Source organism: Lepidochelys olivacea (assembly GCF_965140295.1).
Source record: "Lepidochelys olivacea isolate rLepOli2 genome assembly, chromosome: 3".
Classification (NCBI taxonomy): Eukaryota; Metazoa; Chordata; order Testudines; family Cheloniidae; genus Lepidochelys; species Lepidochelys olivacea.
Genome location: NC_140413.1, coordinates 67962824 through 67981372, shown reverse-complemented (window position 1 = coordinate 67981372; position 18549 = coordinate 67962824). Strand labels below are relative to the sequence as shown.

The 18549-nt window shown below is 43.9% G+C and overlaps 1 protein-coding gene across 1 annotated transcript in view; it reads right to left on the bottom strand.

Annotated features, from left to right (window-relative positions):
* Positions 1-877: 877 nt before the first annotated feature.
* Positions 878-18549, bottom strand: part of SLC35A1 (solute carrier family 35 member A1) — a 28768-nt gene continuing 11096 nt past the window's right edge. Inside the window, exons 3-8 of the mRNA XM_084622588.1 lie at positions 17850-18009; positions 16350-16502; positions 12112-12178; positions 3482-3658; positions 2984-3118; positions 878-1415 (exon numbers count right to left, since the gene is read on the bottom strand). Coding sequence (XP_084478714.1) covers positions 1282-1415; positions 2984-3118; positions 3482-3658; positions 12112-12178; positions 16350-16502; positions 17850-18009 — 826 coding nt within the window. The 3' untranslated portion in view covers positions 878-1281. The remainder of the gene's footprint in view (positions 1416-2983; positions 3119-3481; positions 3659-12111; positions 12179-16349; positions 16503-17849; positions 18010-18549) is intronic.

The window sequence follows — 18549 nt, the reverse complement described above, 5'->3', positions numbered from 1 at the left end:
CTGTGGGGGGGTGCAGAATTCCTACCTTCTGCCGATTTCTTGGGCCCCCCCCCACAGAAAAATAGGGGAGCAAAAATCTGTGGGGAACACACCCCTTCTGCAGCAGCCCGGGCACATCTGTTGGGAGCGGCCAGCAGCAGATCACTGAGGTGGGGAGCAGGGAGGCTGGGCGTGCCTGCAGAGACATTAAGGAGGTGGGGTTGGGCACCTGCCTGCAGAGCTGTCCCTCAGGGTTGCAGGGCCCAGGACAATCCTCCCTGCTGCCGCCTCCACCATCCAGCTGCCACCATTGCAGGCCACCCCACCTATGCCTCAGAGCCCAGATACTGGCTTCTAGCCTTTAGATGCCCCTGGCTGGGTTTCCTAGTCTTCCCTAATAGCAGTGTCAACACTTAGCAGTAGGGGATTTTCCAGGCCTGCTGAGGGTCACAGTGCATAATAAACCCAAATAAGGTCCTTTGTGTACATTCAGTTTTGCTATTGCCCCTCTATAGTCAAGTTAAATTTATCTTATTTTGTTTGTTGGGGCTTTTCTTTACCATAAGAAGAATTTTAAAGAATAGGAAAAGGTCACAGTGAAAAGGCGGTGGGGTCCCAGGAGGGGGCGATCAGGGGACAAAGAACAGGGCAGATTGGATGGGTCGGGGATTCTGAGGGGGGCAGATAGGGGGCAGGGACAAGGCTGTTTGCGGAGGCACAGCCTTCCCTACCCAGCCCTCCACACAGTTGTGCAACCCCAATATGGCCCTCAGGCCAAAAAGTTTGCCCACCCCTGCGATACACCTGTTAGTCAAAGGAAAGGTTCTTCTTTCCCTACATTTGGAAAATCAGACCAACATTTTCAGAATTCAAGAGCCAAATGAGTGCAAGGAGCAGCTTTGGTAATGAGATCTCCTTTAATAGAGCTTCTGAAGCCTTTGAGTATTTCTGCCCATAAATGGCACAATATAGTCATTCAAATATACAGTCGGAGAGAATGTCCCTCTTTTATATACAACAGAAGGTTCAATTCCTTCATTCTGCATTGCTGGTAGGTGGGCTCCTCACAGTCCAACATGAAAGGAACATGCCTTACATGAACAAGCTTCTTCAGGAGCTTGGCAATAATGGAGAGTCTGTAGCATCCAAAGAAAACCCTTCAGTTTCTTCCAGAATTAACTGCTGCTTTTATTCTGTCCAAGTTAAGTCTTTCCATGACTAGTTTAAGGCTAATTAAAAACAGGGTTTTTTTCCCCCGCGTCTTTCCTTTGCAGTGTCTCTTGTCCTTTGTTATGGCATACATCACATATTAATAAGTTTCTCTTTCAAACTCACTGTCTCTAATGATGGCTGGATTTTTGTGGTGTCTTGTCGAGGTAATCCATACAGGTATATAGAAATACAAACAAGGAAAGCACCAAGAGCAAAGCTTATAGCTGGAAGGAAACAAAACATTGTTTAAACACTCAGCTCCAAATGACAACAAAAAAATAAAACTTTCAAGGGAGACTTAACTGAGAAAGTTACAGTCTACTATTCCAACATCCTCCTTAATTTATACAACTCTAACGGACACGTGAGCTGTCATCCTAATAATTTGTAAGTCATATGGTGAAGGTCAGAGGAGCAAGTCTGAAACAGACATCCTACCATTCTGTATTTGTTCTTCCTTAGTGACTGCTGGATTCTGCTCATTCAATGTGGTCAAAACAAACCCATGATTGGCCTCTAATCAAAAAATATTCTGTAATCTAGATACAGTATTGTAATCTAGATACAGTTTGCTTTTCCAAATCTAGTCTGACTTTTGAGTACTATTAGTAAAACTGAGGTTCTGTCACAGAAGTTAGATCAGCCACTCCAGGAAGTTCCCTCCAGTGCATTTTCTAGTGTTTTGTCCAGTCTAGTTTTAAAAATGACAGTCAAGCTTCTACCACTCACCCTGGGGCACTGTTCCACAGCCCATCAGATCTAACTCTTGGGAAGCTTTTCACTTTATGCAAAATTCCCTTGCAAGTTTCACCTCATTAAGTCATACCACCCCTCACATTCTTAAGTTCTTGCACCACTGCCCTCTGCCTCTTCCTGCTGGGCAAATGTCACCTCAGACAGAATTCTGACCGCAGTGTAGTTGTAGCCGCATTGGTCGCAGGACATTAGAGAGAGAAGGTGGGTGAGGTAATATCTTTAACTGGACCCGCTTCTGTTTGTAAGAGAGAGAAGTTTTCGAGCCACACAGAGCTGACCTGAAGAGCTCTATGTGGCTTGAAAGCTTGTCTCTCTCACCAACAGAAACTCGTCCAATAAAAGATATTACCTTTTCTCTGCAGTGAAGGATGTAAGATCTGTCCTTAAACCACTACGCTGGGGTTTGCCTGATGCACACAGGCTAGTCATGGCACAGTGTAAACAGGACAGTAACAGTCATTACAGCACTCTATAGAACAACTACTGTGGACTGGGAATTCCTATTTCAGGAATAATTGAGAAGTTAACTTAGGACTGGCTCAGAGTTAGTGAATGCTGCATGAAAATATTGTAGCAGTTCCTTTATTAGCTACTCTCAGCAACTCAACATCTGCCAGAGATACGGTAATACTAATTTTTGCATTAGCCACAGGATCAGAAACTGACAGAACGGAGCGACTTAACATGAAAGAGTTCCAGCCTCTGGTGAACATGAAAATGAAAGGTTTTGATATTCAGCCTTTCTCAGTAGCAAGTGAGGGATGTTGGGGGAGGGAGGGGCAAATCTGAACCCCCCCCCACGAACACGAAGCATACTATTACTAGAACACATAGGACGACAATACCCAGGAAATATGCTTCAACACAGCTTGAGCGCTAGCCAACATCAGTCCTAAAAATTACATGCCAAGGTTAAAAAAAACCAACCACCCCACAGTAGACTGTAAAGTATTATAACATGCACTGTAACCAGCCTACTCGGGAGGATGAAACAAGGATATGAGGTCACTTCAAATATTAGCCAAAAACAACTTACTGATCTGTAAACCAAACAGCATCACCGATGCAACAGTAGAAAGGACAATGGCTGCTGCTGCAGAAAACCCTTTCATAATGTTGTCTGTGTATTTAACAACAACCGAAGTGTAGAGGCCTCCAACACTGGCAAGCACTGGGAAGCAAATAAGACATTCTTATTATTAAAGTTTTGGTGTAAAAATGATTTGTTTAGCCCAGTAATGGTGTATAGATTGTTTGTACTATGATCTGATCTTGCTAACCTGTAATTTTAAAAACCACACACAGCAAAATAGATCGTCTAAATGGCATCTAGCAGAAAGGACATGACTAGAATTATTATAGATGTTCTATTCATTAGTTAATGTGCTGAAAAAGCAGTTATTTAATTTTTATAAGGAAATCTAAATGTTTCCTCTCCAAACTCACTCCCTAAAGGGTGTTTACTGAATTTGAGTGTTTTGCATCAATCGGTCGGAAGCAACATCACAGGGGACCAGAACTGAAAGATACTTACAGATGACAAACCCGACATAATATGTGTAGCCATAGAAAAATCCTTTCTCAAGAACTTGAGCTCCTTCTGACATGTAAACACCAACTAAAGTCACCACAATCCCAGACAAGTACATCTGAATGTTCCTCACCCACAGGGAAGTATCTGAACTCTTTAATACCTTCTCAAAATAGACTCCTGAAAAGAGAGAATTCAATAAAGGTGAATGCAAAAATCACTCTTAAAGGTTTGTAGATATACAGAGGTTTAAGGACTGAAGGGATCATTATATCATCTTCTAGTTGACCACCTGTCTATCACAAACCATTACATTTAATCTATTATCAGTATATTTAGCCCAGTAACTTGTTTGGCTAAAGCACATCTTAGAATCATAGAATATCAGGGTTGGAAGGGACCTCAGGAGGTCATCTAGTCCAAACCCCTGCTCAAAGCAGGACCAATCCCCAACTAAATCATCCCAGCCAGGGCTTTGTCAAGCCTAATCTTAAAAACCTCAAAGGAAGGAGATTTCACCACCTCCCTAGGTAACCCATTCCAGAAAGGCATTCAGTCTTGATATGATGAAATGGAGAATCTACCACTTCCCTTGGTTCTTTGTTTCAATGGCTAATCACCCTTACTGAAAAAAAATCATGTCCCAATTCTAATTTGAATTTGTTGAGCCTTAGCTTCTAGCCATTGGTTCTTGTTCTGCCTTTCCCTGCTTGATCTAACAGCGCTTTAGCACCCATTATTGTCTCCCCGTGAAGCTACTTACACACTGGAATCAAGTCACCTCAATCTTCTTTTAGCTAAGGTAAACAGATTGAGACACTTAAAGAGCTCACCATAAAGCGTTTACTCCAGCATCTGAATAATTTTTGTGGCTCTCTTCTGCACCCTCTCCATTTCTGAACATCCTTTTTAAAATGTAGACCCCACAACTGTACAGCAGCACCTGTTTGTAGTGGATACAACTATCACACTGGGAGCTTGTGTTGAGTTACCTGTCCACTATGACCCCTAAATCTTTTTCAGTGCCACTGCTTTCCAGCATACAGTCCCCTATTCTCCAGGTCTGGCCTGCATTCCTCGATCCTAGACGTATAATTTGCATTTGGCTGTATTCAAGTGCATTTTGTTTTAGTGGGCCCAGCTTACCAAGCAATCCAGATCACTCTGTGTGACTGCCCAGTCCTCATCATCATTTACCACACCCTGTTCACTTCCGGGACACTACGGTGCTAATAAGCGATGGTCACATAAACACCACCCTATGCCGGAAACCTACTGAACACTATGCTTACCTACGTGCCTCCAGCTATCATCCAGACCACACCACACGATCCATTGTCTACAGCCCAGCTCTACGATACAACTGCATTTGCTCCAACCCCTCAGACAGAGACAAACACCTACAAGATCTCTATCAAGCGTTCTTACAACTACAATACGCACCTGCTGAAGCGAAGAAACAGATTGATAGAGCCAGAAGAGTACCCAGAAGTCACCTACTGCAGGACAGGCCCAATGAAGAAAATAACAGAACACCACTAGCCATCACCTTCAGCCCCCAACTAAAACCTCTCCAGCGCATCATCAAGGATCTACAACCTATCCTGAAGAACGACCCATTACTCTCACAGATCTTGGGAGACAGGCCAGTCCTTGCTTACAGACAGCCCCCCAACCTGAAGCAAATACTCACCAGCAACCACACATCACACAACAGAATCACTAACCCAGGAACCTATCCTTGCAACAAAGCCCGTTGCCAACTGTGTCCACATATTTATTCAGGGGGACACCATCATAGGGCCTAATCACATCAGCCCACACTATCAGAGGCTCGTTCACCCACACATCTACCAATGTGATATATGCCATCATGTGCCAGCAATGCCCCTCTGCCATGTACATTGGTCAAACTGGACAGTCTCTACGTAAAAGAATAAATGGACACAAATCAGATGTCAAGAATTATAACATTAAAAAAACAGTCGGAGAACACTTCAATCTCTTTGGTCACTGGATTACAGACCTAAAAGTGGCAATTCTTCAACAAAAAAGCTTCAAAAACAGACTCCAACGAGAGACTGCTGAATTGGAATTAATTTGCAAACTGGACACCATTAATTTAGGCTTGAATAAAGACTGGGAGTGGATGTGTCATTACACAAAGTAAAACTATTTCCCCATGTTTATCCCCTCCACTGTTCCTCACAGGTTCTTGTCAACTGCTGCAAATGACCCACCTTGATTATCACTACAAAAGGTTCCCCGCCACTCTCCTGCTGGTAATAGCTCACCTTATCTGATCACTCTTGTTACAGTGTGTATGGTAACATCCATTGTTTCATGTTCTCTATGTATATAAATCTCCCCACTATATTTTCCACTGAATGCATCTGATGAAGTGAGCTGTAGCTCACGAAAGCTTATGCTCAAATAAATTTGTTCGTCTCTTAAGGTGCCACAAGTCCTCCTTTTCTTTTTGTTAGGATACAGATATTCAGGCATGTCTGTAAAGGCCTATACTCTAAGAATTTAGGTGTATTCTTATCACTTAGCTAGTTCTAGAGGTATAAAAGAAAGAATCAAAATCACTGTCTGCCAGTGTAAGGGCCTTCTCTTACTGTGACAGTCTGAGGCCCTGTTCTTAGGCTAAGGCCTTTGGCTAAGCAGCAGAGGCAGCCATAAGCTGGGAAGCCAACGGTCATATCCTCACGTTCCAAACTAGTCACATTGAAAGAAGGTGCTATTGGGCTGTTAGGAATACAATCCTGTCCTGATAATGCCTATTGCCTCCAGAGAAAGGGAAGTGCCTAGAAGATGTAAAAGGAAACTTAGTTTGATAGCATCCTGTCTGGCAAGAACTCACTTATCAATAGTAGGGATGTGAAATCCTCACTTCTGTATTGTTTTGTCATTCTAGTTCCCACTTTGCTATTGTTTATTTGCATGATCTCTGTCTGGTTCTGTGATTGTTTCTGTCTGCTGTATAATTAATTTTGCTGGGTGTAAACTAATTAAGGTGGTGGGATATAATTGGTTACATAATCATGTTACAATATGTTAGGATTGGTTAGTTAAATTTCAGGAAAATGATTGGTTAAGGTAGAGTTAAGCCGAACTCAAGTTTTACTATATAGTCTGCAGTCAATCAGGAAGTGTGTGGGGGTGGGAAATGGGAACAGGGAATGGGGGTGGGGAATTGGAATCATGTTTTGCTAAGGGGGGAAATGGGAACAGGGAATGGGGGTGGGGAATTGGAATCATGTTTTGCTAAGGTGGGGAACGGGAATAGGGACACAGGTAATGCTCTGTGGTGTCAGAGCTGGGAAGGGGGACACTAAGGAAGGAAACTGGAATCATGCTTGCTGGAAGTTCACCCTAATAAACATTGAATTGTTTGCACCTTCGGACTTCGGGTATTGTTGCTCTCTGCTCATGCGAGAAGGACCAGGGAAGTGAGTGGGTGAAGGAATAAGCCCCCTAACACCCCCCCACTTCCAAACCACTGACGACAATGTTGAATAGCATCAGCCTAGTACCGATCCTTGCAGAATGCCCCTAGAAACACCCCAATTCAATGATGAGCCCCATTGACAAATACTCTGAGGTATGTTAGTTAGCCAGGTCTTAACCCCTTTAACTTGTGCTTTGATATTGTATAATGCTTCTTTTTGAATGAGAAGCTTGAGTGGTTCTAACAATTTTGTAAGGTGTTTGACTTAGTATTACATCTATGCAGTTATCTTTATTCCACCAAACTTGTAACCTCATCAACAAATTAAACCCGTTTGACAAGTTCAGTTTTCCATAAACCATGTCAGCTGGCATCCTTTAATTCTTTATTAACTGAATCCCCTATCAGGTTTTCCATAATTATGACTGGGGTTGATGGCAGGCTAACCAGCCTATGGTTACGCAGTTCACCACACTTGCCCTTTTTTGAATACTGGCACAACAGAACTCATCCAGTCTTCGGAATTTCCTTTGTATTCCGAGATTTATTGATAATTAACATCAGTGGGCTGGAGAGCTCCTCAACCAGCTCGTTCAAGACTCTTGGGTGCAAGTTATCCAGGTCTGCTCGTTTTAAAATGTTTATCCCTAGTAGATGTTGTCTAACATGCTTCTTAATTACTAATAGTTTGGAAAGTATTTCATCATCCATGACACAAATACATTATCCTACTGCTTTCCAAATACAGAACAGAAATATTTATTGAACACTTGTGCTTTTGCTGCATTACCAATTTTAGCATCTTCACCTAGTAATGGGCTATACCAGGAGTGGGCAAACTACTGCCCACGGGCCGGATCTGGCCCATCAGGGCTTTGGATCTGACCTGCGAGATTGCCACCCCCGTGGCGCAGTGGGGCTAAGGCAGGCGAGGGCAGTGCACGAGGCCCTCTGCCACCCCCGCTCCCTACTGGGGGCTGCAGGGACATCGTGCCGGCCGCTTCCGGGAGCGGCACAGGGCCAGGGCAGGCAGGAAGCCTGCCTTAGCCCCACAGCACGCTGTTGCCACCCCAGAGCCGCTGCAGGTAAGTGGCACCGGGCCAGAGCCCACAACCCGAACCCCTCCTGCACCCCACACCCCAAGCCCCTTCCTTGAATAGGCACTTTGGGGGTCTGTATTATGAATGAGGCTGGTTTTGCGAAGATCTTTTTTCAAAAGGAATGCCTCCTGCCGCATGCCACACCCTTCCTGCACCCCCCAACCCCATGCCCTGAGCCCCCTGCCACACCCTGCACCCCATCCCCTGCTCTGAACCCCCTGCCGCACCCCAACCCCCTGCCCTGAGCCCTCTCCCGCACTCCATGCCCCTCCTGCACCCCAACCCCTTCCCTGAGCCCCCTGCCGCACACCACACCCTTCCTGCACTCCAACCCCCTGCCCTGAGCCATCTCCTGCACCCCACACCCCTCATGCATCCCAACCCCTTGCCCTGAGCCCCTTCCTGCACACCGCACCCCCTCCCAAACCCCAACTCCTGCCCCAGCCCTACATTCATGGCCCTGCATGCAATTTCCCCATCCAGATATGGCCCTTGGGCCAAAAAGTTTGTCCACCCCTGGGCTATACCATTGTTAAGATTTCTTTTACTCATGATATAGTGGAGAAAATTTGTTATTGTCCTTACAACCATGGATTTTTCTGTCTTTAGCTTCCCATATCAATTTTCTTGCTTCATAATTTCTAATTCATCCTGACTGTTCTCTCTTTCCCTTTTCCATTTGTTAATTATTGTATTTATTCCTAGTTGCTGCCCTCACATCACCACTGAACCAGGATGGGATGGGTAAATGAAGAGAAATGGGAAGAGGAGGAAGTGCTTGTATAACAGAAATTAGGGGCATAACTTTCACCAGCGCTAGACACCCACCACACCACCTGAAGTCAAAGGGAGCTAGAGATGTTTAGCTTCTCTGAAAAATCAGGGCCACGCTACTAGTTTACTGATGAAGAATAGAATTAGTGTTTAAGACCATCAGAATTTAAAAAAATACAAAAAACATAGCAAGTATGTATGAGACATACAGAGGCTACAGAGCAGATTTATAACTGCACATGTGTAAATACAAAAATTAAACAGGAAAATTGGACATCATTGCAGAGATATATACTGTAAGAGCAGAGCAAAAAAACCAAAGTCTGTGATTGATACAGTAGTTGTTAAATTCACAGTGGTCTCATTGTTCTGCTTTCCGCCCACTGAGACATAATTCATTGCAGCCAGTTGGAAAACTAAGTCTGAATTATTTTTTAATCAACTGCTCAATAAGCTGCTTTTGATGTCAACATGACCCATAAATGTTACCATCTCGGAAGAACACAACTGTCTGAGGCTGCTTTCCAGACCAATGATATAATACTTGAGATTTAGTACAAAACATCTGAATGCACACAAAAAGCACAAATCAACTGGGCAATATTACTGGGGGTGATGGAGTGGACAGCACTCAGGAGAAGCTATTCTTGATATAGACTGGAATTATTAAAAGGTATTCTGTCAGTTTACATTGGACAAAACCATTTTTATAGGTCCACAGGATCCCCAGCTGCTATTATCATCACAATAGCAATAGTTTCAAAGAAAGCTTTTTTTCCACTTTCGTATGGCTAGGAGATTCCAACTGTTTTTCAGATGTGGACTTTGCTAGACAAGCGCAACACACTCTACCTGGTCAGCCCTGAAACTGAAGCTAATGCAAAATGTATCAGCTAGCTCATTAAGTGGTTATTTTCACTGGCAGTACATGATACCAATGCACTGGGCTCTACAGTGACTGCATAATGGTTTCTGAGTGGAACTTGGTGTTGTTTTGAACCTTTAAAGCCCAAAATGGCTTTAGATCTACCCATATCTTTCCCTATGCTACACTGCAATAATTGTTGTCAGGGAGGAACCTAGTCCTGATGCCCTCTCGCTATAGAAGAGAGGTGTCCCTCAACTCTGAATCTCCCCCACTCTGGTCCTAAATGGTTTGAATTTGTTGATCTTCAGGGTAGGCTGCCAAGGCCCACCTATTTACACAGGCTGCTGGGGAGGGAACGGCATGACATGGTAATGGCTGAGGTAGGTGGGGAAGGTGATGCTGGCTTGATTAAGGCATTTTGGTTTCAGGCTGAGGAATAGCTGCTGAATTAATTTTTTATTTGTATTTTTAACCCTTTGGAGAAGGCTGCTAGAGCCCTAGATAGGCACTTTGGGGGTCTGTATTATGAATGAGGCTGGTTTTGCGAAGATCTTTTTTCAAAAGGAATTAATTTTCTACTAATATAGCAATCAGCACATGTGTGATAAATAAAGTTGGGAGGATAGCTCCCTTTGATGGACAGCCAGCCAGTTAGCTGTAAAATCCCTCTTGGTAGGTGTTCTCTACTTGTTTTACCTGTAAAGAGTTAAAAAGTCCCCCACATAAAAAAAAAAAAAAAGTGGGCAGCTGACCAAAAAAGCCAATGGGAAGGTAGAACTTTTAAAACTGGGAAAGAAACTTTCCCTTTGTCTGTTGTTCTCTGGTCTGGAGGGAGAGCAGCCATGCTATAAGCAACTTAAGCCAGGTATGATCATAAATCATCAGATCATGCCTAGAACTACTTATCTGAACTCCAAATGCATAAGTAAATCAGAATGTTTAGCTAGATGCGATTAGGGTTATTTCTTTTATTTCTGATTGGCTTGTGGACTCCTCTGTGCTAATCCCAGATGCTTCTGTTTGCTGGTAACCTTTAAGCTAAACCCCCAAGAAAGCTATTTTGGGTGCTTGATTTTTGGAATTGCTCTTTTAAAATCTAGCAAAAGCCTAAGTTCCAGATGTATTTTCTTCTTTTTGTTTTTAATAAAATTAACCTTTTTAAAGAACAGGATTGGATTTTTGGTATCCTAAGAGGTTTGTGCATGTTGTTTGATTAGATGGTAGCAACAGCTAATTTCCTTTGTTTTCTTTCTCAGCTCTTCTCTGGAGAGCGGCGGGGGGGGAGGGGGGGGAAGGGCTTGAGGGTACTCCACAGGGAGGAATTCCCAAGTGCTCCTTCCTGGGTCCAAGGGGGTTTTTTTGCATTTGGGTGGTGGCAGCGTTTACCAAGCCAAGGCCAGAGAAAAGCTGTAACCTTAGGAGTTTAATACAGGCCTGGAGTGGCAAGTATTAATTTTTAAAATAGTTGCGGGCCCTACTTCTGCACTTGGAGTGACAGAGTGGGGATTCAGCCTTGACAACATGTGACAACCAGAGGAGCCTCACGGGAAGCTTCATGTGGTGAGAACTAGAAGTGGTTGGAAGTGATAATTCTTGGTTCATGACCAATTATTCAACTGAAAAAAAAACCCAGTATGATTTGCAGCAACTGACTCCACCAGTTCTAAGTTTACAGCCAGGAAAGCATTCCTTCTGAACCCTGTAAACTTATCCAGTAGAAAACACAACTGCAATTATCCTTTAACGGCAGTTCACTTGTTCCCAGTTTCCTGGCTCCTGTAGTGGTGAAAGGATAAAAGGCAGCAAGGAAAGACTCTATTTTTATAGAATTTCTTCTATGTTTCCTGCTTCTCCTCTCACCATCTAAAATTACACCTGATCCCGCTGCCTCTCATTGATTTTCAGCTGCACCCACAGGACTAGGGAAGGGCTTATTCCAGAGGCGGAACCAGCCCTAAAATTGAAATGAACTCCATTCCACACCTGGAAGAATGTGGGTCTTCTGTTCTAAATCTTAAGGGAGCTTTCACACCAAAGCAAACTTGGAAAAGGAGTTTTTATTTAAAAAACTGTACTGAGCAAGTCACTTTCTCATTTTCCTTTTGCATAACTGTAGATATTTATATATGAAGAAAGGCTCTTCCTCTCACAGGCCCGCCTCTCCTGCTTAAGCCAGCCTTGAACTCAAAACCATGGGTTCGTAACATCACTATATTTTGCAATTTAAATATTGTGATGTCACAAATCCAGTGTAACAACCACAGGAAATAGAAGGAAACTGTGTGCAGAAGGGGATGAAGTCCTTGCTTAACTCTCAAACAGTCTTGTAAATCAATAAGTATAGTTAATATAAGAGATGTGAAATGTTTTAGTTTTTCCCATGAGGAAAGGTCCTGGCCTGTTCTTTTAAAACAAACTGCATACAGAAATGTTTTACCTGCAAATCCTGAACATAATACAGCAATCGCTATAGCGCCGAACCCTAACCAGGGATTCTGCTCCAGCTGCAACATGAATCATAAACAAAACAGGTAGGAGGTTAGTTGTATAACTAGAGTAATTTACAGTCATTATTTCCAGAAGCCAATTTGTTAAGAGCACCACATATTAGCATTGTATTACAACATGAAAATGTGTTAGGTTATAGCTACAGTAAATAACCGTTTCTTAGCCACAGCTGCCCTACAGCTTAGCTAGCTCTATTCACCGATGCTTCACTATGGAGTTTGGTTTGCCAAGTATAGTTTACTAACCTTAGAAGTACTGAGACACACAAGTCAAATTACAAAGGCAAACCACCAACCCTATCTCTCAGCTTTTCAGACACATGAGGTTTCTTTATTTCCTCTAATCTTGTAGTAACTTTTTACACTCACACGGTTCACCTGCAGATTTTAAAGTATTTTATAGATTAACCCTTAACTCCCATGTGAGGACGCACTAGTAGTATGCAGATTGTCATTATATTTCAGTTTACTACAATGGTTATGGCTACTCTTTTAATTTGCACACCTACAGGAAGGCACTTAAGTGACCTTTTCAGGGGGACTGAGCACCTACAATGATCACGGTAAAGGAAGGCACTTCATCTGCCTAAAGTATGGATTTAGGTACCTAACATTAAGCACACAACTTTAAAGATGCTGGCCTAAGTGACTTGCTCATGGTCACACAAGACAAGACACCAGTAGAACTAGGAATGAAATGCAGCTCTCTGGAAGCAGTTTAGCCTGGACTGGGACTAAAGAGACTTGTGTTCTATTCCCAGCTCTGCCACTAGGTGACTGGACAAGACACTTCACCACTCTGTGCCTCAGTTTCCCCATCTGTAAAATGGGGATGACACTTACCTCCATTTGTAAAGTGCTATGTAAAAGCCAGATATTATTATTACTACTGATTCCCAGCTCTTTGCTCCAACTACTAGAGTACACTCAACACCAATTACTGAAAAAAGTGAATTGCTGCAATATTTTCTATGCTATTGAATTTACTATAGTGGTAATTTATGCTACTTGTGGCAATCACTTCTCTTCCAAAAACCATAGGATATGGCAGAGCAACAAGCCTGTTTCAATCAGTACGAGGTTACTCACCTTGTGCAGTAACTGAGGTTCTTCAAGATGTGTCCCCCTGTAGGTGCCCCACTCGAGGTGATGTTGGGTCCCTGCGCCTTTGCTCGGAGAGTTTTGCAGCTGCCCATATGGGTCATGCATGCGTGGTGCCTGCCTCGCATGATGTTGGCGGTTCATCTAGCGCACACCCGACCCAGGCTCCTCAGTTCCTTCTCTACTGCGGAGTCTGCTTCAAACTCCTCCATTCCTCCCCAGTCGGGGCACCGACGGCTTACTGGACCCTACGGCCACAACCCTCATATGCTCACGACATGCCACCGGGGTATGGCCACCCATGGATGGCACCACTCAGGCCCTATGCTGGTCACCGGCCAGACTGGAATCCCTGGGGATCTTACAGAAGACCTACAGCAGGTGCCACAGCCCATGTAGGGAAGATGCCAGATCCCCACCTCCACAGTAACTATGGCAAATTTATAGGCTTTATTAACGAGATCCTAGAGGAAAAGAGGCAACAATTTAAATCTCTGGTCTCTGAAGGACAGATGATTACACGCATGGCTGCTGATATGGCCGCCAGGTCCATTGCTACAACCTTGGTCATGCAATGAGCCTGGTGGTTTAACTCTTCAGCATTCCCATGGGAGATAGAAAATACAGTCGAAGATCTCCCCTTCAATGGAGAAAAATTGTTGCAGCCAAAATCACTGAGGTACTGCACACTATAAAGGACTTGCAGGCCATTCTCCGGACCCTCAGCATTCATACACCTGCTATAAGAAGGAGACAATACAGGTATCAACCATATCAGAGGAATAGATACCCAACATACACACAGCAACACCAGAGGCCTTATGAACACCACCAACAGACAAAGACCGTAACGACGATGCCCTCCACAACCAGTGGCATCTCAACCTCTAATACACAAATTTGAAGGCTTGGTCGAGGATCTAGAAGACCTCCCCCACATTCCAGCACTTACACCATCCACCCATCTGCTTGGAGACAGTTTGCTCCCATTCTACCTGAAATGGTCCGCCATCACCACGGACAAATGGGCCCCAGAAGTCATCCAGACAGGCTTATACCATTCTTTTCCTATCTATACTTCCCCTCCCATCTCCCCTCCCGGTCCCTCTTCAGGACCCCTCTCGCGAACATTTGCTACACCAGGAGGTAGATCATTTCCTCCAATTAGGGGCAGTGGAGACTGTTCCTGCACAACACGGGGGAAGGGACTTTAATCCCACTACTTTTTAACACAAAAGAAAAATGGCGGCTGGTGACCTATCCTCGATCTCAGGCAACTCAACAAGTTTGGGAGAAAGCAGCAGTTTAAGATGGTCACCTTAACAACTACAATATCAGCACTGGAGCAGGGGGACTGGTTTTCATCTTCAGCTCCTCCTCATCTTCAGCGCTCGAAAAAATGGGATGCTACTGAAGATAAATGTTGGTCTGGTACCGCTGGCCCCCCGTGAGACATCGGTGCATAAGAGAGGGGACTCCAGAGTCGAGGAGACCAACAAATCCTCGGGGTGCTGCAAATGGCGTGGTGCCAAGAGCCTCGGTGTCGATTGCATCGGAGGGTACAGTGTGCTGATCTGGTGCAGTTTGTGTCAGCACCATTGCGGTAGCAGCACTGGGCTGTGGCACGGAGATAGGAGTGGCTGTTTGTGCCATCTCCTTTGGAGCTGCCAACAGTGCCGTGGTGGAGGCGGGCAGCTTAGAGCTTTAGCCTCGGCACCAGAGCCCTGGCTTCCGCTGGCAGCCGCCGCGCAGACAGTGCCGTGCGGTGCAGGAGGCACCAATGAGAGCGACTTGGTCGGTGACTGTTTTGTGTTTCTCTGCTCTCTATGGGGTGAAGAGGATGGCCGGGGTTTTTTTGTGGGTTGTTTGGCCTTGGCGGTGAGGAGACCGGTGACTTATGCTAGGAAGAGGGTTCCTGCCCCAGGTCGGAGGCTGGTTTTAAGGATTTCTCCATCAGGATGAGTTTAAGTCTCAGGTCTCTATCCCTTCGGGCCCTAGCCTTCAATTTGTTACAGTGGGCACATTTCGGAGGAATGTGAGCTTTCCCCCAGGCAACGGACACATTAAGTGTGTCCATCTGACACAGGCATCGCCACTGTGCACGTTGTGCGTCTTTTAAATCCTGGTGAATCATGCATTTTCCTAACCTAATACTAACTGTACTAAGGGATGGAAAAATAAACCTTTTTTTTTTTAAATAGGGGACGTAACTCTAATAACTGAAACTTAACTTGTCTAAACTATCCTAACTAACTAATTTATCTAGACTTATCTATTTGAAACGAAGGTTTTTAACGGGATTGCTGAGCTCCGTCACAGGCCGGGGACAGTTGAGAAGGAACTGAGGAGTCCGGATCGCGCGTGAGCTAGATGAAGCGCCAACGTCATTGCAAGCCAGGCACCGCGTGTGCGTGACCCATGCGGGCACTGCTATAAAACTCTCAGAGCAAAGGCGCAGAGACGCACCATCACCTGGAGTGGAGCACCCACAGGGACATCTCTCGAAGAAGCAAGCGGTGGTCCCCAAACTTTCTCTCGTGCTCCCCCTTACCCTTGTCCGTCCCCCACTCCTCCCCACAGGTCACAGCTGGGAGCCAGGGCTGGGAACAGGGCCATGGTCAGGGACAGGGGCTGAGGCTGGGACAGGAGTGGGTCTGGGGCCATGGCCAGCTGGGAGCTAGGGCCAATGCTGGGGCCGCAGAGCATAGCTGCAGCCAGGAGCTGGGTATGGAGCAGGAGCTGGGGACGGAGCAGAGCTGGGGGCAGACCAGGGCTGAAGGCTACCACGCCCCTCCCCAAAACGTTCCTCCGCACCCGCCTACGGGGGTGCACTCCACAGTTTGGGGACCACTGAATTTGAACAGATGATCAAACTAACATTTTACATTGTGAAACAGCGTGGCTGCAAAAAGAAAATGGATACACAATTGTGATGCACCTGGCACACATTATTACAAATACTCCACAGCCACCATACAGTGAGTGAAATAGATAGGTGGAGTGGCTCAAGGCAGCCTGCTATTTCTGATGAAATGTCCAGAGAAGGTATCCAAGTGATAAGGCTTACCTGTACTTTTGTAACCTGAGCAGGTTTCCACTGAACAAGTGTGACTCCACCGCACAACATAAAGACAGAGAACCACTGCAATTTACTTAGGGAACGGTTTAACATTAAGACCGTACATAAGGCTGTGCATGGGATCTTCAACTGATATGTCACCTAAAAAAGGGAAAACGGCAAATAGCATATGGTTACATGAACTCCATCCAAACCACAACAGATAGAATACTGAACTCAGCTATACACTGACATCAGCATATAGTATTTCATACTCAGATATATTAATTCCGTGCCTCATTACAGGCTAAATGTCATTTGCAATTACAAACATGTGAATCTGGAATGACTCCATCGCAGTTAATGGGTTTACATTTTATTGGCTGATTAAATTGGTTGATTATGAAGTGCATATGGTGAATTTTTAAATATCAATATTGTGATTAACACACGGTAAGGATAGTAGAATATTTTATACAAGTACCTTACCTCATTATTTCAAAATATTTTAATTTTTAAGTTTTCGGATGGGGGTTATTTCTTTTCTTATGTAGTTTGCATAAGGGTTATATTAACAAATTGAGTTACTTTAACAATAAGACAGGTTTGTGGGGGGGGAATTTACTTACAACAAAGGTTTAATCGCAATTCCTTCCACTATTAAATCTAAATACATGGTTTCAAAGTTTAACAGTAACAAACATAATTAGGGTTCTACTTTTCAACTTAAACCACACATGAATTATTCCCTTCTATAAAGGTTCTTATACCACCCACATCATCACAATATTTAAGCACCTTCCAGAAGTGTGCTAAGCAACATAAATAACTTGATAAAACACTGAACAAAACTTGGTTCTAACTGAACACAAAAACATAGAAGATGGCAAGGCTGTTTTAGGGATTTACCAAAATTCATGCCTTATTCATATGCACAGTAAATTACAGATTGTATCACTTGATGTGCTCCAGGTTTTACTTCTTTCTTGAATTTGGCAAGTGTGTGGTAATCAGCTTTTTAAAGTGTAGCTACACACAATGCCACATGATGCCAATAATAAATCACTGTTTACAAGAGATGGGATTTTCCCCCATTACTAATGCAACCACCAATTTTCACACAAATGTGTAAATCTCAGTTCATACAAACTTACAAAGATTCCTGTCATTGCATTTTCTTGCATTACATACCAGGCCCCCCCATCCTCTTATTTAAATACCTCCTAAAAATTTGTCTTTTCTTCAAGACACTCAATCATAAGAGAAAAAATAGATTTCCTGATGAAAAATAAATACAGCATCTCCTGCCTCTGGGCCTCCCAGTACATCTTGTCTTTCAGTGTCTGTCCTGATGTGTGTCTTTTAATGAGCACTTTTCAGTGCTTGAATAATAATAATAATTAAATTCTAAGGTGTTACAACTCATTAAAGCAGACAAACCTACAACCTGAAAATGAGTAAAAATCGGGATTCTGTGTTTTGGTTCCTAACCATAATAATGCCAGTTACCTGGTAGACTGCTGCATCCAAATTGCTAAGAGCCAAGAAAGCCATGTTGTTTTGGACCGCATACACCACAGATGGAACACTTAATTTTAGCAATTCCTTCGGGCTGCCTAATATATTTTCTCTTAAAGATGTCATCAACCTACCCAGGCTTCCAGTTTCTCTGCAAAATAAAAGGTTTTAGCACAACCATATTTGATGACTCATTTACAGTGAGATGCATGGACAGAGTTCTTTGGAAGGTCTTTAAAAACATGCTTTTGGAATCTTCAATTAATTAAAAAAAGTACACGAAAATCAATTTGGTTCCCAGCAAGTACAAACCATTAGGGGCCAGGAGCAGATTTTGGAATGATAAAGGTCAGTCACATTAACACATGAATTCTCAGCAACAGGTTGGCCCTACAGAGAGTTTCAATAACATTAGTTGCTCAGCCCTAAGTATACACGCTAAGTATACACACAGAGTTGCTCTTTCTTGCTACTAATATTGGATTCGTCTCAAATTTCTTTTGTGATTTTCCAAATCTCCTGCAGCCTCTGGGTGAGATTCTGGGCTGTGCCTTTAAGTGGTTCAGCACAGAACTCTCAACCCCAGGGAAGGAGGGGCTACTGTGGCTTTAACCTACCCTTGCACTCTTCTGATTCTGAGTTGTCCCACCTCTGGTGTAATTTACAAAGTGAATTAAGATAAACCAAATTA